Source organism: Bufo bufo, chromosome 11 (genome assembly GCF_905171765.1).
Source record: "Bufo bufo chromosome 11, aBufBuf1.1, whole genome shotgun sequence".
Taxonomy (NCBI): Eukaryota; Metazoa; Chordata; class Amphibia; order Anura; family Bufonidae; genus Bufo; species Bufo bufo.
Window position 1 is genome coordinate 79,922,748 of NC_053399.1, and position 23,061 is coordinate 79,945,808.

At 42.6% G+C, this 23,061-nt stretch overlaps 1 protein-coding gene across 1 annotated transcript in view; it reads left to right on the plus strand.

Moving 5' to 3' along the window:
- PLCB2 (phospholipase C beta 2) overlaps positions 1 to 23,061 on the plus strand; it is a 120,302-nt gene that overhangs the window by 62,334 nt on the left and 34,907 nt on the right. The window contains exons 8-22 of the mRNA XM_040412160.1: positions 563 to 663; positions 2,486 to 2,652; positions 3,699 to 3,845; positions 5,349 to 5,506; positions 5,796 to 5,878; positions 7,122 to 7,206; positions 9,478 to 9,637; positions 10,003 to 10,100; positions 11,497 to 11,593; positions 15,119 to 15,203; positions 15,334 to 15,458; positions 15,587 to 15,741; positions 17,436 to 17,600; positions 18,201 to 18,300; positions 20,145 to 20,249. Coding sequence (XP_040268094.1) covers positions 563 to 663; positions 2,486 to 2,652; positions 3,699 to 3,845; positions 5,349 to 5,506; positions 5,796 to 5,878; positions 7,122 to 7,206; positions 9,478 to 9,637; positions 10,003 to 10,100; positions 11,497 to 11,593; positions 15,119 to 15,203; positions 15,334 to 15,458; positions 15,587 to 15,741; positions 17,436 to 17,600; positions 18,201 to 18,300; positions 20,145 to 20,249 — 1,831 coding nt within the window. The remainder of the gene's footprint in view (positions 1 to 562; positions 664 to 2,485; positions 2,653 to 3,698; positions 3,846 to 5,348; positions 5,507 to 5,795; positions 5,879 to 7,121; positions 7,207 to 9,477; positions 9,638 to 10,002; positions 10,101 to 11,496; positions 11,594 to 15,118; positions 15,204 to 15,333; positions 15,459 to 15,586; positions 15,742 to 17,435; positions 17,601 to 18,200; positions 18,301 to 20,144; positions 20,250 to 23,061) is intronic.

Genomic DNA, 23,061 nt, shown 5'->3' on the forward strand with positions numbered 1-23,061 from the left:
TATTGAGGGACATTTTTTTCCATAGCTCAGATTCTAGAAATGAAAATACTCTGAAACGAATGAAGAAAAAATCTCGGCCAGTGCAATTGTTTAAAAAATGGTTAATGGTTATTAATGCACAATTATTTGTTTTTGCGAATCAAGTAAACAAGTCAAATTCATCTCAAATTTACCAACAATTTGGACTGAAGCCAATTCTGAATCTTTTGCAATTTGATTAGGATGATTTTTTCAAAATGGCCGCCACCATTTCGATGGAAATTCTGGGGGGTTACTGTAGCTACCATGGGAGGCATATGTGGCTGTGACTGTCATGAAGGCCATCTGTTAACTGCTATTAATGTTACATTGAAGATATTACATGCGATGCTGTCGTCGTGAGACCCTTTTATATTTAGGGTAGGGAGTGGATCATAAATCATCAGTTTTTTTAATTCACTCCTGAATTTGGCTTCCAAAACAGTATCAAACGTGCGGCCGTATCCTTGCATGTTAATTCCAATTGCTTCCATTTATAAATATTACCCTAACCCCTTATGCTGTACTCCTTTCCCACCTGTAGAATGATGCCATCAACCCAGAGGACTTCCCTGAAACCGTCTTCAGAACGTTCCTGATGTATCTGTGTCCACGGCCAGAGATAGATGAAATCTTCACTTCCCAGTGAGTCCCTTACCTTGTTCAGCAGGTGTATCTTGATAAAAGCCCGCTTGTACTTGTAGCAGTATCCGTTCAATAAGAACGTGCATGAGAACCTTAATTAAAAAGACAAGAGAAGATGCATTGTTTCTGCAAAGTTTAGGGTTTATTCTTAAATAGCAGCACCATTGATAGACCCTTAGACCATTTCTGTCATTTACAGATTAAGAGAGGCTATCCTGAACTATCTCAATAAAGATAACCTTATAACGCCACATCAATTCAGGTTTATGTCTATACCTTATCTGATCAGGTTCTAGGAGGCAGTAAGTTCTAGACTGGAGAGTGTGATGTCATATATCTAAATCTTTCTAAAGAATTTGATACTGTTCCGCACTGGATAGGGGATAAGTAGATGATTGTTGGGGTCTGAACACTGGGACCTCCACCAATCATGACAACGAGGGTCCCTCATTCTGAAGGAGTGACAGGTCAAGCATGCGCCTTGCCGCTCCATTCATTTTCTATGGGAACGCCAGAGATAGCTCAGCACTGTACTCCACTATGTCCATAGAGAATGAATGGGACGGCAGTGCACATGCTCGACCCAACACTCCATTAGAATGGGAGAACGGAACCCCTGTTGTCATGATCGTTGGTGATTCCAAGGTTCAGATTCCCCCAGTGATCCACAGGATAGGCAATAACTAACATACTTAGTATAACCCCTCTAAACCTTTAACATATTTAAAGTTTTCAATCAAGTCTCCCCTTTCCTTTCTCCATGCTATACAAGTTAAGGGGCACATTTATTAAGACCGGCATTTGTCACCGGCCTTATAAAGCCCCATGGCTCATGGAGGATCCGCCAAAGTTACGAAGAGGCGCCGGCCTTTCCATAACTGCCAGTTCTAAATGTAACTTCTATAATTGGGCTTATATTTTGCTAGGAAAGCAAAAACAGAGAGCGCACCATAGAGTAGTACGTTCCAAATTGGTGGAACAATTAGAGAGAGTAAAAGTTGGAGGCTCACCTTACAAAGTTGTGCTACAAATAGGCACAACTCTACTGTACGTTTGTCGAAATTACGTGTCCGGCAGTCTTCTCCAAAAGAAATTTGCAATGTGAAAAATAGCAGGACCGCAGTGTGGTGCATCAACACCTTGCCAGGATGAGCTATTTCAACCTGATGAAGGGGGCCCCAGACCTCCGAAACGCGTAGTTTTATTAGCTAAAAAAGAATACTCAATAAAGAGGAAGATTTGTTTATTCTTCACATGAGTGTCCTGGCAAGGTGTTGATGCACCACACTGCGTTCCTGCTATTTTTTCACAGTTCTAAATGTAAGACAGCTTCAGAGCCGTCTTACATTTAGACCATTTTTTACACCTAAAACAGGAGTAGAAAATGAATGAATAAGACGAGCCTACCATCCCGTCCCCTTCCAGGCCACTCCTACAATTTTAGACCTGGCGTAAGTGGGGAAAAGTCGCAGATAGAGGCGCAACCCCATCTGCACCTGAACTACGCCTAATTTAGGTGTATTTCAAATTAATAAATGACCCCCTAAGTTCTCTAAAAGGGTACTCTGGGTTCTCATAAAATTCTGCCGTGATCTGTCCTGTGTAGGAAAGATAGTTTGGTCAGTACTTACCTGTCCATCCGCTGCGCTCGGACTGGCTGCAGACTCTTCTGCTTAGGTCCCAACTGGATGTTTTCCCAAGTCTTCGTTGTGTTCTCTGTTCAGCTGCATATACTGTATACAGACCTATGTTAAAAAAAAGCTTGAATGTTGGTCTATTATAGTCAATTTTGAAGTTAATTTCTGTATTTCCTGTGTTTCAGCCATTCTAAAGCCAAACCTTACATGACTAAAGATCACCTCACCAAGTTTATCAACCAAAAGCAAAGAGACAGTCGCTTAAATGAGCTGCTCTTCCCTCCTGCAAAGATTGAGCAAGTGCAAACTCTCATACAAAAATATGAGCCCAGTGCCATCAACAAACAGAGAGGTGGGATTCATGTGCTCTCCCCAACAATGGCCTGAAATTGACACTGTGTTCTTCATCAGGTTTTTCATTTTTTTTAAATGTAAACTGATTTGATTTCTTAACTCGTCTTTATAGCAGTTGGAGCTTCGTTATTTTGTCCCAGAGCTCCGGTGATTTATAGAGCTCCCACTGGACTCAATGATTAATCTGTCTTCAGTGACCTCCTGAGCTCCCCCTAGTGGTGACATAACTGGGCCCCAGTGTTGGCTTTAAGTGGCTGTTTTTTTCACACACTGAATGGCTTCAGATTTTTTTAAATGTTGTATTTAGCTAAGTTTCCCAACATGTTTACCATGTAAAAAAAATGACCTCATTAAATTTAATAGCGTGTGCCCCAACACGGACAGGAAAAATCATAACCAAATGTTTTCCATAATTTGATATCAGTGCTCAACATCATTGTTATGGAATGAGACCATATGTTTTGAGGTCACATATAACTTTTGCGTTCACTGTTTCAGGTCCAGTTAAAGCATCTCTATAGGGTTCAAGTAAAGAATTTGTCTAGGCCAATCCAAGGAAATCTGGTTAATCTGGTCTCTCCTCAGCCATTCAGATGCTGCTTTTTTTGAATCACTGTTTTGCTGCATAACTAAATTCACATGATATTTTTGAAGAATTCATATCCCCCAAGGCCATCTTCTGGACCATTGCTGTATTTAAAGCCTATGGGCTCACAATCTTATCTTCTAATTGAAGTGATGCATGCACCCAGTGGTACTGATGGTAACTGTGAGAATGTGGAGGACCACGGGTCATACATAACTTTTCAAGGCAATCTGAGCACTTTCAATCTGGGTCAAATTTATTCATACCTGAATCAAATCTGATGACCAATTTGTTAGAATCAAAAAACTTGCCAATCTCTAATATCGATCAATGGTAAATATATGTTGTACAGTGAACATGTGGTTTCAAAGCTAATATGGCAGAACAAAGCTATGCTTCGGAGGGTGGTGAGCAACACTAAAATATTGAACTCTAAACGACCGTTTTCTCTACTGTAGGGCAGCTGTCTCCGGAAGGTATGGTTTGGTTCCTCTGTGGGTCTGAGAACAGTGTTGTGTCAATGGACAAGTTACTTGTGAATCAGGACATGAATCAACCTCTTACTCACTATTTTATCAACTCCTCTCACAACACTTACCTCACAGGTACTCTTCTGTATGGTGTCTATTACTCAGAATTAGTAACTGCCAAAATATTGTCTCGAAAAATAATAAAAGATACAAAATGCTAAGCGCTAAAGTCACAATTACATGCGCCAAATGAGAAGGCAATTATTGGGAAGGAAGCGTTCCTTCCCGATACTGCCTGCTCGTCGGAATATGTAAGAGATGTATTTACACACAGCTATCACCTCCACCATATGGGGATAAGAGATCACTACTGCGATCTCAGATTCATAGTCTCGGGAGAACAGCAGATCACTGTTTACACAGCACAATCTGATACCAATAAGTGATGATTTAATGTGCTAAATAAACAATTATTTCACCTGATGAAGGAGCTTTCACAGGATTACTGGCAGTACCTTTACACGGGCCAATAAGTGGGAATGAGGGTTCATATGAACGTTCGTTTCTGATAATCGGCCTGATAATAGCCCTATGTAAATGTGCTTTTAAAGAGCTAGAGATAATGATGTGAGACAACTTTGAATGTATTAAATTAGTCTGATACTCCAAGGCAACGCATTTCTATATTTATGGTAGTGAAAGCAAGTGGTGAGGGAACATGCTAACTGTAGGCCACTGAAGGATCAAAGGCATGGTAAGGTTGTGGGAAGAGTAAAAATAGAATATTGTAAGTTAGCACTAGAACTGAATTTTACAATTATAAGCAAAAGAATATCATACACACCGCGCCATATTACCGAATATGGCTCGTCCAAAAATAAATGGTGCTCACCTTCAATGGTCGTGCAACCAGTTGGCACAGATGTAGAACAAGCAATAGGGTGAAACCCTAGCTTCTTCATGGAGAAAAACCAATTATATGAGGAGATGGTGGGCTTTGACCATGCTGCTGGACCAGAAGGTCTTCAAGTAGATATCATTCAAAGGAACTTTATTAGGACTGGCCTTCTGTGCCAACAGTGTAGTTGAGTGTAGTGTAGTAGTAACTTTAGAAAGATCAACCAGGTGCTGCATTCAGGATGTTAAAGCTCAGCTACTTTGGCTTATGGATCTCAATGAGTAATAATTCTGTATTTGAGCTGAGAGATTAGGATTGGTGCGTTCCTTATAGTTTCGTTGGATTTAGACCATGTGCACATGTGGTGGATATTTTCTGCTGTGAAAATAGCCTGGTGAGAATTTTGTTACAGATTTCCACCTCTGCACAGATGAAATTTTCTGAAAATTCATAAACTTTTCCCTAAAAGTAGGGCATGGTGATCTCTCTGCTGCACCATCACCACTCCATGTCAATGTACCCTAAAGCTCAGAAATCGCTAAAATGACCTTGCTAGGTTCTGGTTTTTACACTTAGTGCCGCAGCTGCCACAGTAAAAATGGTTGTGGATGTAATTCTAAGAAATATTGACAGAATTCATTTCTATTTGGAAATGTATCATGTGAAAGTGTACAATGACAAGGCAGGAAATGTATGTCCCATCAACTAACTCTGCACTAACAATTTTGCAAACCCTGCAGCTGGTCAGTTTTCTGGGGTCTCATCCCCTGAAATGTACCGACAGACTCTGCTCTCTGGTTGCCGCTGTGTGGAGCTAGACTGCTGGAAGGGGAAGCCTCCTGAGGAAGAACCCATTATCACTCATGGATTTACAATGACTACAGAGATCCTTTTTAAGGTGAATATTATGTTAAGTGAGTTTTCCGAGACTCCAAAAATATGTAGGCAAAGGCCGGAAGTATATAAAATAGCAGAAGAGGTCTTTACTCAGTTATTGGATCCCCTGCCATTCCAGTTTATTCCAAGGGGATGAAAAAATATCTTGGCCACGTGTGATGGACACCCAGATGCTTGGCTTTTTAGAGTTGAGTCTTGTAATGAGCAACAGAAAATACATTTATAAAAATGCTGTCCGTAGAATACTGTAGTCACATGCTAATAATGATTAATACGCTCCTGTTCTCCAGGATGTCATTGAAGCTATTGCGGAATCGGCATTCAAAACCTCTCCTTGTCCCATCATCTTGTCATTTGAAAACCATGTAGACTCGTGAGTACTTTTCTTGTCTGTCATGATAGAAATCTGGTTATAACTGCGAGAACATTTTTTTTGGGGGGGTGTACTAAATTGATGGGACTTTCGATACATTTGCTAACTAAAGATACTGCACTGGCCATGCAAGTGAATGTGACTGAGCCTGAATACAACTAGCAAAATGACAATGCTGTGCATGGTAGACAATAAGAGGACATCGAGGCAGATTTACTAATTCTGTGTGTCCCAAATTTGCGAAAGTGGCTCAGGTGGGATGATAAATTTGGTGCAATTTTAGACACTTTTGTGTAACTTTTTACTACCTATTAAAAAATGTTCGTGCAGTTGTTGTGCATGTTGTTGCATATTAAACCACCCCCTTTTGCAATAAACCATGCACCCTTATTGAGCAAGGTGCAAAAAAGTGTGATGCAAAGCAAGGACTTGAGTTTTTTGGCGCATAGTAGATCTGCCCCCCAGTTCTTTCTGATGCACCATTTACCAAAGCCCCTAAAATCAAATGATATGCGGATCATCTTGAGGTTAATCCAGTAATTTAGTAGTCCCAGAAAACCCACTAAGGTAGAGGAATCTGAGAATGTACTTTGAAGGATTAAAGGGGTTGTCTAGTCCTGTTATATTGATGTCCTGTTTTCAGGATCAAAATCTGATTGGCAGTAGTCCACCGCTCTGCACTCCCTCCGATCAGTTTTTTGTGGGCATTTACACAGCTCTATCCATTGTGTAGTGGATGGAGCAGGTTACTACTAAAGTGGGGATGACCACTGATCGGATATTGATAGGCTATCCTCAAGGTTATTCATATATTTTTTTAAAAACTAGCATACAGTATGTGTGGTAACTATATAGATTGGTAGACAGAGAGGTAACATGTAGCTGCCAATACTGACTCCTAAGGACTCTGTGTGCCACCACAGACGATCCATACAAACCTACAGGTGCATGGAGAAATTTTGGGCGTTAGTAATAGACTAACCACTGTGGGGTAAATTCATCATTCCCCTTAGGCCTCCACTGGTTTTGAGGCTTTTGAATGCAGTCGCGACTTTTCTAGTCACAATCTGCATTTCTGGCTCGTCAAGTCTATGAAAAGAGGGCAGAGAGAGGGAAAATTCATCATTATTTATGCCAGAAACGGACATAACTAATGACTGAAATCCACGTCAGCTCCGAGCTGCTGCATTAATCTACATGTCATGCTATAATTTACGCTTATATTTGTTGTTGTACTTTGCAGTGCCAAGCAGCAGGCAAAAATGGCCGAGTACTGCAGAACAATATTTGGAGACATGTTACTGACTGATGTTCTAGAAAAATTTCCAGTAAGTACACAATGGGTCTGATGATCTCTAATCGTAAGCACTTCCCATCATTACACTTATTTTTCACCTCCTTATGAGCATGCTATTCTCCATTAGGATGAGAAAAGGCGGTACAGCTTCCCCCCAGGGGCTCCCCAGTACTGAGACAGTGTCGGGTAGTGAGCTCGGTGGTAGTGACCAATAGTGACCATGGTATCTAAGACGTTTGACACTTTTACGGTTACCAGTATTGACCTCCTACAACATGATCATAGTGTGCCAATGGATTGTAATGGCTGCTTTATAAATAATTTTATCCCATTTTCAAGAAAAGATATGGTAAGTTAAATGGTAGCTTAAATAATGAAACTTGTTCCGCAAAAAAATAATCCCTCATACAGCAATGTGAACAGAAAAATAAAAAAGTTATGGCCTTAAAGAGAAAACGCCAATATTGGTCTGGTTGTTTTTATTGTGCAAAAGTTGTAGAATGTAAAAGCCTATAAATATTTGGTATCGCATAACGTATAAATTAAAGATGATTTATAGCGATGAAAACAATGGCAGAATTGCTATTTTTTCCATTCCCTCCCAAAAATAATGGGGTTCTTCAATGATTAATGTAAACAATTTAAATCAGGACTAGGGCTGAAATGATTACTCGATTGAATCGAGTAATTAGACACAAAAAAATCCTCGATGCAAATTTTTTGCATCAAGGATTCGTTTGTGTCATGTGACCACGGAGCGGGAGTGAAGCTCTTGCAATTACTTACCCGCCGGCCCGCACAGCGCTGCACTTTCCTCCTGACACATCGTCAGGTCATAGTGCACGTAAGGGCGCACTACGACCCGACGCTGTGTGACGTCAGGACGTCAGTGCAGCGCGCAGAGAAGAAGATGGAGGAGCTGTGGAGCGGCGCCCCTTCAGGAAAGGTAAGTACTGTCGCTGGGGACATGGCTAGGAGGGGAAGATGGTGGCACTAGGGGGCAAGCTAGTGGTTTGGGGGGCAGTTGGTGGCACTGGGGGGCAAGCTGGTGGCACTGGTGGCAGTTAGTGGCACTGGGGGGCAAGCTGGTGGTACTGGGGGCAGTTGGTGGCACTGGTGGGCAAGCTGGTAGCACTGGAGGGCAAGCTGGTAGCACTGGTGGGCAAGCTGGTGGCACTAGGGGCAAGCTGGTGGCACTGGGGCAGTTGGTGGCACTGGGGGGCAAGCTGGTGGCACTGGGGGGGAGCAAGCTGGTGGTACTGGGGGGCAGTTGGTGGCCCTGGTGGGCAAGCTGGTGGCACTGGTGGGCAAGCTGGTGGCACTGGGGGGAGTTAGTGGCACTGGGGGGGGGCAAGCTGGTGGTACTGGGGGCAGTTGGTGGCACTGGTGGGCAAGCTGGTAGCACTGGAGGGCAAGCTGGTAGCACTGGTGGGCAAGCTGGTGGCACTAGGGGCAAGCTGGTGGCACTGGGGCAGTTGGTGGCACTGGAGGGAAAGCTGGTGACACTGGGGGGGAGCAAGCTGGTGGTACTGGGGGGCAGTTGGTGGCACTGGGGGGCAAGCTGGTGGCAGTTAGTGGCACTAGGGGGGGCAAGCTGGTGGTACTGGGGGCAGTTGGTGGCACTGGTGGGCAAGCTGGTAGCACTGGAGAGCAAGCTGGTAGCACTGGTGGGCAAGCTGGTGGCACTAGGGGCAAGCTGGTGGCACTGGGGCAGTTGGTGGCACTGGGGGGGAGCAAGCTGGTGGTACTGGGGGGCAGTTGGTGGCCCTGGTGGGCAAGCTGGTGGCACTGGTGGGCAAGCTGGTGGCACTGGGGGGAAGTTGGTGGCACTGGGGGGCAAGCTGGGGCAGCTGGTGGCACTGGGGGGCAAGCTGGTGGCACTGGGGGAAGTTGGTGGCACTGGGGGGGCAAGCTGGTGTCACTGGGGAGCAGCTGATGGCACTAGGGGGGCAGCTGATGGCACTAGGGGGGCAGCTGAAGGCACTGGGGGGATGGAGCTGATGGCACGGGGAACTGATGGCAGTGGAGCTGATGGCACTGGGGGTAACTGATGCACTTGGGCTGATCGCACAGGGTGGAACAAAGGGTGTTGAAGGGACTGATGGCAGGGGGTCTGATGAGTTTTTAGAATGGAAAACAGTCTATTAATTCATTTTTTCTTATAAGATTACTTAATTAATCGTAAAAAATTATCAATAAAATACTCGATTTCTAAAATAATCATTTACTGCAGCCCTAATCAGGACATCATACTGTATAGTACAAACAGTATGTTATTATAATTCTATGTAACTTTTTTTAGTTGAAAGCAGGATGTCCAATACCAAGTCCCAATGATTTGCAAGGCAAAATCCTGATAAAAAACAAGAAGAACCAGGCTTTTTTATCTTCAGAGAAGAAAGCCCAAACCAATGACCCAGCAAGTGCAGAACAGGGAAATTTTCTGACAAATGAAAACTCAGGTAAACATTTCTCATGCAATCTTATAACCCGTTTTTGCATTACACAAGTGTCTTTTTCTTCATATACAACAAAGATATCAACATCAGTAAGGGTAAATTCATATCTGTGCTATAGGTAATCTGGTAGTCTGTTCCATGAGTTACCGTATCGGCATACCGCATCCGTATATGTCTGGATGAAATCCGCCATTTATGCCAGAAAGTTGCCAGATTCCCTTACAGTCAAAGGGGATCTGGCGGTGTACCGCAGTATCTGACCATGCCGATACAGTAACTTCAGTAGTCTGCTCATCTGCCGGAACAGACTACCAGATTACCGTTAGCAGATGTGAACCTACCCTTAAGTATATTAATATGTTTCATAGATAATCAAGCAGAAGAGGAGGCAGGGAAAGAAGGTGAAAGTGATGAAGTTGTAGAAAATGTGAATGAAGAAGAAATTAAACAAATGCAGTCAGATGAGGTAACATTTATGGTGCCTTCAATGCTTTATTTACTTATTTCCCTTTGGTTTTCTGCAGCGCTGTACACGGGTTCATACCTGTCTATGACTCAATGGAGCGTACAATCTAATTTCCCTGATAGGAAGACAACTAATCAGTATGTTTTACAAGTGTAGAAGGAAACCAGAACATCCACAAGAACATACTAACATGCAGTTAGTCTTCAGATTTGAGCCCAAGACTCCAGCGTGGAAGTCAACAGTACTAACCACTGAGCCACATGCTGAAGGACCTTACACAGCAGTTTTCACACTGGCCCAAAAACACACTCTGAAGGCTTGAGATATGCAGTATCGTGAATGTATGGATTCCAGTACATAGCTGACACCCTGAAATGATGTGAAGAAATAGAACATGACACCCTATGAATACCATTACAAGGTTCCTCACAGGTTACCATCTCACAACCTTTTGTAGTCTCAGAACCAGACCATATCTCTTCCTTACCCTCTTTACTTTGTCCTATTCTAATGCGGCATACATTTGGCTATTCCTTTTCCACCGATGGTCTGGGTGTATGGAGCATTCCTTGTGTCTTCTACCAGGGTGTTGAGTCTCTAGGCATAACATTGGCTTAACTGGGCTGTAGTGTCTAAAGTCATTTATTTTTTCTTCACCACAAGTAAGCATGGAATTTAAGGCCCCTATACACATTAGTGTATTGTCAGCCAAGCCCTCCGACAGTCTAATGTAGGGGGAGAGCTCCAGACTCTCCCCAAGAGATGATGTCAGAGGAAAGAAGGACTGGACAAACTGAATCTTTTCACCTAATCTTTTTGTCTTCCCAGTGGATAAGCTTTCTCGCCTCTCCCCATTCAATACATATCTGGCCAAGCTTAACGTGTATGTGTATGGAGGAGCTGAGATGGTGTTGGAAGAGATAGCCGTCAGCCGAACACTTGCGTATGACCGCCCTTAGAGTACCAAGTCCTTAGGGCTGTATTACACCAACAGATTATCTGACCAATCTCTGTCCAATCAGACCAATAGTTGGTGTGTATAACAAAAGATCTGTAGGTGTTCCAGGCCATCTGACCAATGATTGTTCAGAAAATATAAGGTTCTAGTCAGTTGTAGCAGTAGTTGGGGTGGAAAGAGTTAGTGTAGTTTAAAAGGCAGTTGTGAAGGGGATTTTGACCAGATTGGTAAACTGTGATGGATCCACAATTACTCCTAAAGTCTTTTCATTGCCGCCATTCCGATCAATTTTGGTAAATACTGTACATTTCAGAATGTTGTCCCGGATGTGCCATACATTTCTGTGCTCCTTAATGTCAATAACTTAGCAATTCTCCATTTTTTCTGACTGGTTGACTCTAGTTTGATGAACTTTTCCTTTACCCTTCATTTGTTCAGGGCACTGCTGGTCAGGAGGCAACAGCTTATGAAGAGATGTCAAGTTTGGTCAATTACATCCAGCCAGTGAAATTTGATTCATTTGAGGTGTCTGCACGTAAGAGGATTTATTCAAATTGCAATAGTTAATTAAATATATAGAAGTAAATTTTCAATTTTAATTAAAGATAAAATAATTTTCCCAGGAAAAGTTAACAGATAACTGTAGGTGCTATTATCTTTCATTTTATTTGAGCGATTATTACAGTCCTGATCAAAAGTTTAAGACCACTTGAAAAATTGCAAAAAATCTTATTTAGCATGGCTGGATCTTAACAAGGTTCCAAGTAGAGCTTCAACATGCAACAAGAAGAAATGGGAGTGAGACAAAAAAAAATTTGAGCATTCAATTTAATGAAAACAACGAATAAACTGAAACAGGCTGTTTTTCAGCTGATCAAAAGTTTAGGACCACACCTCCCAAAAAAAACTAAACCCCCCCAAAACAGAAATCCAACTTCCAAACATGAACTCAGTAATGAGTAGCTCCGCCGTTATTGTTTATCACTTCAAAAATTAGTTTCGGCATGCTTGATGCAAGCGTTTCCATGAGGTGAGTTGGAACATTTCTCCAAGTGGTGAAGACGGCCGCACGAAGGCCATCTACTGTCTGGAACTGTTGTCCATTTTTGTAAACTTCCCTTGCCATCCATCCCCAAAGGTTCTCAATTGGATTTAGATCAGGGGAACACGCAGGATGGGCCAAAAGAGTATTGTTATTCTTCTGGAAGAAGTCCCTTGTCCTGCGGGCATTGTGTACTGTAGCGTAGTCCTGTTGAAAAACCCAGTCGTTACCACACAGACGAGGGCCCTCAGTCATGAGGAATGCTCTCTGCAACATCTTGACATAGCCAGCGGCCGTTTGCCCTGCACTTCCTGAAGCTCCATTGTTCCACTGAAGGAAAAAGCACCCGAGACCATTATGGCGCCCCCTCCACTGTGGCGCGTAGAAAACATCTCAGGTGGGGTCATGCCAGTAACGTTGGAAACCATCAGGACCATCAAGGTTACATTTTTTCTCATCAGAGAATAAAACTTTCTTCCACCTTTGAATGTCCCATGTTTGGTGCTCTCTTGCAAAGTCCAAATGAGCAGTTCTGTGGCGTTCAAGGAGACGAGGTCTTTGAAGGCGTTTTTTGTTTTTGAAGCCCTTCAGTCTCAGATGCCGTCTGATGGTTATGGGGCTGCAGTCAGCACCAGTAAGGGCCTTAATTTGGGTCGAGGATCGTCCAGTGTCTTGACGGACAGCCGATTGGATCCTCCGGCTCAGTGCTGATGAAATTTTTGTTGAGTCTTCCACTTGACTTTTTTGTTCCATAACCCTCAGGATCATTTAAGAAATTCTTAAATCCCACCTCACGATGGCGCATCCCACTGCATACCACCTCACGATGGCGCGCTGTGAGAGACCCTGCTTATGCAGTTTAACAACCCGACCACGTTCAAAAAGGGAGAGTTTTTTTGCCTTTGCCATCACAACGTGCGACTACCTGACAGAAAATAACAATGAATCCACATCTTTGCACAGATTTGGCCTTTTAAAGGCATGTGGTCCTAAAATTTTGATCAGCTGAAAAACAGCCTGTTTGTCACGAGTTGGAGGTCCCAGGAGAGACCTCCGCATCATCAAGCAAAAACACAGCAATACAGTACAGACACAACAGAGTTTATTGCACAAACAAAAAACAGGGAAGGCAGCACAGACAAAACATGAGCTCTATGTACCGTCAGCACAGTGGGAGAAAACCCCCACTGCGCCACTGTCTAGTAATACTCCAGAGGGGCGTGACTAAGCAACTCCTGGTATTCACTAGGGCCCCAGATGGTAGGGTTAGACTTTGCAGCAGGAAGTTGCCAGGGTCCACTCTGGAGCGTGAACTAGACAGTGACAGCAGGAACGAATGGACAATAGGTACCAGAAGGTACCGACGGCACATAGGCATACATAACAGACAGGCAAATACAAACAGGGCAACTAATAACACAAGCAGGAGTACATAGCAAGGAAACAGGAGTGACAATGAGCAGAGAAGGACTTGCTCCACCAGTAGTAAACTGCATGGCCTTGCGCATTGCACTCTGCTGCAAAAAAAGGTGCAGCAAGGGCTTGCTGAAACGAGACATATAACATAACAAACATAATTGGCAGAGCAGATAACAGAAACACAGGAAAGAGGACGTCAATGAACAAGTAGGAAACCCACAAAGCACAGACAGACAGACACGGATGCCATGGGTCAGCAGCATGGGAGAGAGAGTACAAACAAGGAGCAGGACAAGACAACACACACCAGGAGAGCTGACCCAGAACTGAGGAAACCTCAGCCTTATATACAGGTTCCATGGGTGCAGCAGAGAGGCCACACCCATGGAGCAGACAGAGAGGATTAACTCCTAATAGGAACACAGGGGAGTTAACCCATACAGAACAATAAATAACACACAGAAACGAAACTTCAGCGAGGAGCGCCGAACGAGCAAGGACGGAAGGTCACAGCCAGAGATAGTGACTGTGACACTGTTTCAGTTTATTCGTTGTTTTCATTAAATTGAATGCTCAAAAAATGTTTTGTCTCACTTCCATTTCTTCTTGTTGCATGTTGAAGCTCTACTTGGAACCTTGTTAAGATCCAGCCATGCTAAATATGATTTTTTGCCATTTTTCAAGTGGTCTTAAACTTTTGATCAGGACTGTATGTAATAATTTGACTGTGACAAACATTATTTGGGACTGTCCTTTACATGTACGTTCTCCAAACCTTTACAGAAGTCACTTCTTAATTGCTTAGAGTAAGGTGGAGGTCACATTATGCTTAGGGGAAATTTGTAATAGTCTGCCAAATGTAAGCCCCAGATTTATGCAGCTGTCTATGCACATCTACTGTACTGTATATACCTGCCATTCACTTCCATGTGGTATACACTTAAAGGGGTTTTCCGAGAATTTCATATTGATGGCATATCTTCAGGATCAATATGTGATTGGTGGGTTCCCGACACACTGCACATCTTTCGATTTTGCGAGCACCACAGCCTTCTCACACCTTCCTTGGATAGTGGCTCTGCTTGGTATCAGCCCATTCACTTTAATAGGACTGAGCTGTGCCTAGACCATGTGACCAATAAAAATGACATCACTGGCCAAAGCACTGCGGCTTCTTCAAAAAGCTGATGGGCAGGGATCCCGGGAGTTGGACCCCCACCGATCACACCCTGAGAATAGGCCATCAATATGAAAACCTTGGAATGCTGCTTTAAACCTCTCTAAAAGACCATCTCTTTCAAAAGAGCATACCCTTATCCAGACTAGAATTCCTATGGAAGCTTTTTAGTTTCACTACATATTATGCTTATCAACCATCTTCTTTGAGAAGACTATCCCCTCTAGAAAACCATTTTTCAATGCAGTTTCTGAGTGGTCATCTCAAAGAGGTTTCATAGTAGTTGAGGCAATACTATCTCAATGTGTACCAGCCACACATAACCTTTTGGCATAGAGTCAGAGTAGATGTGTAGGAAGCAAGACTATAGTGTGACCCCAGTCTTACAGTCTTCAATGTTTTTCTCTCATTTTTACCTCCAGAAAAGAATCAAAGTTATGTAATTTCTTCATTCGTGGAAACTAAAGCCTATGATCTACTGACCAAGTTCCCAGTGCAGTTTGTTGAGTATCCTTCATTTGCTATGAGGACCAGTAGAGTATTTTCCACAGAATTTAGGCAACAATGTGTATAGCACGTTACTAATTCTATGACCCATACAGAACGCAGATTTTGATTTCCTATACCATATATTCAGATACAATAAGAGACAAATGAGTAGGATTTATCCAAAGGGAACCAGGATGGATTCATCTAACTACATGCCTCAAATGTTCTGGAATGCAGGATGTCAGATGGTGGCGCTCAACTTCCAAACGATGGGTCAGTTTTGGTTCTTCACGTTCATTAAATGCTCCATAGTTCTGAGTAGTTGCCCACTGAGAGTTATTATTACTATTATGATGCTTGATACACACATTGATTTCTTCTTTATATCACTTTGTTTCTAGACGTGGCAATGCAGCATAACATGGGTCTCTTTGAGTTTAATGGCAGAAGTGGGTACATACTAAAACATGAATTCATGAGGCGTGCAGACAAGCAATTTGATCCCTTTACAGTTGACCGTATTGATGTGGTTGTGGCTAACACACTTTCAATTACAGTAAGTTACTGTTACCCTTTTACATGGGACGATGATACAGAAGGAAGAACGCTCATTCCCAATCACTGCCTCTTGTAAACATGCCGCTGGTTTGGTGACTTAGTCCGTCTCTCATGGCCCACCCCCTTTGTAAATAGGGAATGACCAGACAAGAAGCAAAGAGAATGAGGGTCGAATGATCATCGTTCATCCCCGATTAAGCGTGCAATGGGTCATGTAATAACGAGCACCAATCAACTTGTATATAGCAGCCCCATGTGCAAGTCAAAATGGCTGTTTGGAGATGGCTCATTGATTCCTTTGGGAGAGTGGAGAAGGTGATCACCTACGTCAAGTGGGAGGTCTTGTTTTCTGCTTCCAGCTTGCCTTATGTCACATCCTACTAATCCTGTTCCCTGATGATAATGACAAGACTGCTGAGAAGTGCTGTCTATGCAGAATATTTAGCGTCCGTAACCAAAAGAATGTAATAGCTTAATTTTTAAAATGGTCAAAAAATGACTTCTAGTGCACCAGAATCTAATCTAATCAAGCACATCCGATTACATGTACAACCTGCAATATTACGGTATATTATAGTTGTTTTTAATATAGTAACATCAGATTTAAATAAAAAACATACTGTCATTTACCAATGATACATTGCCTTTAAATGCTTAGGGGCAATTTTTTATGATTGTATTTTTACTAATATTGGGCTAAAATTCTTTTTTTCAAAGGGTCTTTATTAAAAACTTTCAACAGTTTTTCCTCTACAGCTTTCAGTTTCAGTGCATATGCAGATTGTACTCTGCTTTACAGTGAATCCATGAGAGAGCAACTCTGCTGGTTCGGTCAGAAGCTCTTATCTCAGAATACCTGACAGCTCATAAACACTCATAGCTAAAATCTTATCAAACTGGAATTTAGCTATAAACGGTGTTCATGAGCTGTTAGGAAAGTACAGATAAGGCCTACAGATCGAACAGTCAATGCAGCTCTCTGATGGATTCACTGTAAAGCAGAATACAATAGTCTGCAAATGCACTGAAACGGAAAGTTATACAGGAAAAACTGTTCACAATTTCTAATAAAGACCAATTGATAATAATTATTTTTAGCACAAAATTAAAAAATATGCAAATGCATGTCTGTGACCTTTAAAGGTGGAGATGCATGAGCTTTTAAAATCCCTATCCACATGCAGCTGAAAAAAAGTCTAACGGCATGCTGCAGATCTTCTATTCTATTTATCACAGATTTTGCCGCCTTTGCAGTGGGGTAAGATGAAAAAGCCTGCAGCATGTGGCCTTAGGTCTAAAGGAAACGACCGTATCGATTTTGTCATCTGAAAAATACGGATACCAGCCATGTGTATTCCGAAATGTTCCCACTCCCATCAGTAGAACTAGCTATTCATGTCCACAAAATGGACAACAATAGGACATGTTCTATAATTTGTGGAAAGGCCAGGCGGATGTGGACAGCACAGAGATGGCATCCGTGTGTTGTCTGCATCTTTTGCAGAACCAAAGTAATGAATGGGTCCATATGCGATCCACAAAAAATGCAGATCAGATGCGGACCAAAACTATGGCCGTGTTCATGATCCAAGGTGGAGGTGTGTCTAGAGTTGACAGAAAATCAGACTAAGATTACTGAAAGTATTCTGGCTGCAGAAGCACAAGATCATTAACGAGGTGTAATGTCCTTAGATAATTTCAGGTCAGTTCCTCAGCGACAAAAGTGTGAAAACCTATGTAGAAGTTGAGTTGTTTGGACTGCCTGGAGATCCTAAGCGAAAGTACAAAACCAAATTAACCTCTACTGCCAATTCATTAAATCCTGTATGGAAAGAAGAGCCATTTGTCTTTGAAAAGGTAATGTGAGGTGATGCTACAATTATGTGTGAAATAATGCTCAATATGCAGTCTTCACAAATATACTACACCGGTGTTCCTCAACTCCAGTCCTCAGGGCCCACCTGCCGGTCATGAATGAATACCTGAGGTAAGTCCTGACACATTGGTACTAATTATATCACCTGCTCAATACTAAGGAAATCCTGAAAACATGGTGGGCCCTGAGGATTGGAGTTGAGGAACACTGTACTACACAATAGAACTGCATGCCTTTTGGTGGACATCTATTCCTGGGATTCCCTTTACTGTATGCCGTCTCTTATAACATATTGACACTTGGGGCCCCAACTTCATAATAGTTGCTTAGAAGTAATTACAATGGCCCACATATATTTAAAGGGTTGTCTCACCACGACCATATATCCAGGGGCCTATTCCGGTAAATAGGCAGCCCTGTAATACTTGGTCGCTCTTTGTTGGTGGCTCTCACTCAGAGAAGCAATTAGTAGGACATATGGACAAGCGTTGTCTTCATGGGCAATTCCTTAAGATGAGGTACACACATATAGCACAGTGACTCATACTTTGTTAAAACTCTTTTGCTTAATCACCTTGCAGATCCTAATGCCGGAGATGGCATCTCTAAGAGTTGCAGCTTTTGAAGAGGGAGGAAAATTCATTGGTCATCGGATCATTCCTGTTGATGTGATTAGATCAGGTACAAGCCAGTACAAACATAAAAGACACTTACTAAGCAAAATGTGACAAAATTCGAATATAATTTGCGCCCAAAAATAAAACTGCGAGACCTATTTGGTATGAATTAGAAGGTTTCAGACATTTTATATGATATGAATTTTGTGAAGGTGTAATAAATTGTATTTTTGTATTTTGAATCTGTGAGATGGTGTCACGGATGATGTTGCAGATAGCTGAAAGTTATGGATAAACATCCGACTGGCTTGATCCCAAACTAAGGAGCATAAAGGTGACCCCTATAAAACCCTAAGAGCTCACCCTGACTGCTAAGCACATACAAGGGTCTCAGAGGTAGACGATTGCATGCCCTCGTACCTAGACTGTGTGACACCTGAAAACCCTATAATAGTGAGGGGACACGACCACCGGCTCCCTGCACTTAATTCGGAGGGAGTCAGGGTCACCTAGAATCAAGCCAGCAAGGAAACACAATACATGAAAGGACTTATCTGAACAAGCAGCAACAGAAGACTCCAGCAGTGAACACTTCAATCCAGGAAGTAGTATAAACCGCAAAGTGAGGCAGTATGGGAGGGAATATAAAGGAAAGAGGATTAGTCTAAATAGGTGACACCTGGAAGAAGGAAATGAGATGACAAAGTGAAACCAAAACAAAGAACATCATGCAAGAGGTAGAAAAGGACGTTTGTCAGACCTTCTCACAGAAGTGGCGGTGACAGATGGCCTTTGTTTGTATTGTTTTAAATTAGCTAAGTGGTTCTTAGTGGCTGAGCTCCACTCTGATGAGTCTCTCAAATCTATTGTATTTAATATAATAGTAGGTTAGTAGAATTGGAAGAACAGTATCACAGTTCTATTGCTCTCTTCATAGGCCTAGATAAAGAAACCTACCGAAGAGCATTGCACTTATTAGTGTAATGTGTGATGCTCTAATTGAGTCACTCGCCCTTGTGCCTTATCTGGCCGCAGTGATGGTTAGACTGAGAATGTTAAGAAAGACTGTCTGCTGTACTAAAAGTCGGGACAGGAAGTAGAATATATGGAGTGAATTAATTTTTTATTTTTTTTTATAAACTGATGGTGGTGTCCCTTTATTTTAGTATATATGCAGTGTATTTATTAAAATGTCACACAGCTCATGCACGTCTCATTCATCATTTTCTACGCCTGTTTTAGGCGTAGAAAAAAGTCTACATGTAAGCTAGGAAGCTGTCTTACATTTAGAAGCGGCGCTGGATAAGCGGTGGTGGATAACTTGGGCGATCCCCCGCCTGCGCAGGGGCTTTATTAAGACCACCGTCTAAAATAAGCATCATAGCTGTCAATAGCAGTCTGAAGATTTGCAGCTGCATGGTAAATATCACACACTTTTCAGGACGTAACCTACCCATTCTGCCAGGGGTGGATTGGGAACTAAAAGTGGCCCTGGAATAAAATGTAAAAGTGGCCCCATGTTGCAGGTAGGTCCAAACGGACAGAGGGTGGGGCAAAAAATTAGGCAGGGCCAGCGATACCATAGTGCAGAACAATATACTGCCCCAGCTGAACCAAATCCCACCGTGCAGCACAAAATGCTGTGACCTGCTGGACAGGACATAGATGCAGTTGAATTCAGGAGGGCACCTACGGCTGCTGGCCAGGTGCGTAGTAGACAATCAGATCATTATGTACCCGGCTGGCGGCCCCCGAGGATGGCTTGGGTGGCCCTCCTAAACATCGGCCCACCGGGAAATTTCCCTCTAGAGTCTATGGCGAATCCGCCCCTGCTTTCTGCATTCCGATTCAGAATCATACCATCAATGTGTTTTATAATACAAGATGTCCCTTTGATTTCATCACCAGGTTACCATCATATGTGTCTACGGAGTGAAAGTAACATGCCGCTTACAATGCCATCTCTGTTTGTCTATGTGGAGGTGAAAGACTATGTGCCAGATACATGGGCAGGTACAGTAATGTCTACTTTTTAATCCTCACAGTCAAAATGTAACTTAAAGGCTATGTGCACCTTTGGGGGCATTTTTTTAAAATTATTGCATGGTTCTTAATTTGAGCTAAAATAATTTTTTCAATTGGTCTTTGATAAAAATATGGGATCCTTTTTTCTGTACAGAGCTGACATGCTCTAGTAGCAGCCTGTGGATTTTCTGTCTTTTCCGTCATTTGGGGAGCTGACGGACTCCTTATCTCTGCTCTCTGACCTTATAAACACTCATCAAAGCTCAATCCTTATCTTACTAATAAGAATATGACTTAAGCGTTTATGACCTCTCAGGCCTCTTTCACACGAGCGTGACGGATTAGGTCCAGATGCGTTCAGTGAAACTCGCACTATTTTGCAAGCAAGTTCAGTCAGTTTTGTCTGCCATTGAGTTCAGTTGCATTCAGTTGTTCAGTTTTTTCCGCGCGGGTGCAATGCGTTTTGATGCGTTTTTCACGCGCATGATAAATATCTGAAGGTTTACAAACATCTCTTAGTAACCATCAGTGAAAAATGCATCGCACCCGCACTTGCTTGCGGATGCAATGCGATTTTCACGCAGCCCCATTCATTTCTATGGGGCCTGCGTTGCGTGAAAAAACGCAGAATATAGAACATGCTGCGATTTTCACGCAAAGCACAAGTGATGCGTGAAAACAACGCTCATGTACACAGACCCATTGAAATGAATGGGTCAGGATTCAGTGCGGGTGCAATGCGTTCACGTCACACATTGCACCCGCGCGGAATACTCGCTCGTGTGATGACCAGCACAAAGTGAAAGTACCAGTCACACAGCTAGAAAAACAGTTATCCCTTTGTGACAGAATTACTCAATATTTTTTAATAAAGGCCAATTGAAAATATGATTTTTAGCCAAAAATTAGTAAGATGCAATCATAAACAAATATTGCCTCTGAAGGTGTACATACTGTAGCCTTTAAAAAACTTGCAAGCAGCACAAAAGGCTATATAGTGGTTTTCTGGCTACAGATTGGTTATTTGACCATAGCATGCTTTTTTTCATGCCGAAACCTAGACAGGATCCTAAATGAAGGAAAAACTTGAACGGCAAAAGACTTTCCTTTCTGTTTGGATGCAAATTCAGAATTTTGGTTTAAAACTCGTTTGCAATAATTCAAATCAATTGCACTGTGAGAATAAGGCCTAAGATATGGATACTCGAAGATAGAAGGACTCCATACTAAACTGGTTTGAAAGCAGCTGGCAGAAAGCAATAAGGAATTAAATAACTCCTTAAAGGGGTTATTCTGTGTCAGGATTTTGATGACCCACCTTCAGGATAGCTCATCAATATCAATGGGACGAGATGCAGCACTTACACGAGCACTGTGACCCCTTCAAATAGCTGATTGTCGGGGGTGCCGAAAGTCATCCTGAGGATAGGTCATCATTATCCTGACACCTCCAACACCTTTAAGAAAGCGGCCTATTTTGGACTTTAGGATGCAACTTTTTTTTTTTTTTAACTCTGCGATGCAAAAGCCATAACTTTATTTTTCTGTTGGAATAGGCATTTTTTGTTTTTTTTGCAATACAAGTTATACTTAATATAATAATACAACTAATCAAGAAATATAGTTGCCCTCACTGCAACATTTTCAGCAGGATTGTAATATAAACTGTCTCGTACAATTCCTGCAGAGGACACAGGGTTAATTTCCAGTTGGTCTCTTCCATTTTTGGCTGGTGGCCAGGTGAAGGGGCACGGCTTAGAAACATAAAGGGCTTAATGATCATTTTGTCCTACCACTGACAATATACAGCAGGGAGGCTGCTGCTCCAGCCAGCTGGCTTACAGCCAGACACAGGACAGTGAGGAGGAGGAGGAGGACTGAGCTCCTTGACACAGAGAGATTCCTTATATATTTTTGTTTTAATTGTAATATGAGGTAAAATAGGCCAAAAGAAATGAGGAGATGAAGGGTGAAAGTGCTGGGCTATTTTTTTTATGAATTTTCTATTAGTTTAGTGTTCCTTTAAATACTGTAACAATGAACTTTTTGAATCAAGTGGCTCTCTACGAGACATTCTCTTCCTCCAATACTCTCATAGTTATAGTTTGAGGCAGTAAGGGTAGTATAAGGTCCCTTACCTCTCTTAAACACTTGGACTGGACTGTTCCTCACCGGAGCTCCTTCACCTCTCTAGGGTAAACATTTTCTCCACTCTTCCTTTCCTGCACTGGCGTGTTCACCTTTAGCGCCTCCTCCTTACATGGACTTTCTCCTAGTAGGTGACTTATATCCTTCACTCGCACAGCCTACTCTTCCAAGCCACAGCTTGGTGCAGCTGTGTGTGACCGGTTCTGGAGTTCTCCTGTCTGATGATGGTTGAGGTGCCCTTGGTGTTGACGGTTTTAAGATGCAAGGCAGGTTCCTGGTTTGTGATGTCAACATTTTGCAGTGCAGTAGTGCAGGAAGCAACGAGGAGGCAGTTGTGCAGCAGAACAGTCTTTACTGAATTATTTAAATGCGAACAGATCAGGACAGTTCTCAGCATGGAATGGACTGGCAGATGTTCATAAAATGCACTTTCCACAGAAGAAGTAGTCTTCCTCACACTGCTCTTCTCTAGCTGACTTCAGACATGAACATCCAGTCTTGAGGTTTAACACAGCAGGGCAGACCCTAAACAGCAGGCTCAGTTCTGCACCTTTTTTGAACAGTACACGTCCACAGTGGTCAACTGTGGGATGTAGGTACTTCTCATGCAGATTTCTGGTTTTGTCCTGGCTGGTACCTGCTGGTCCCTCTG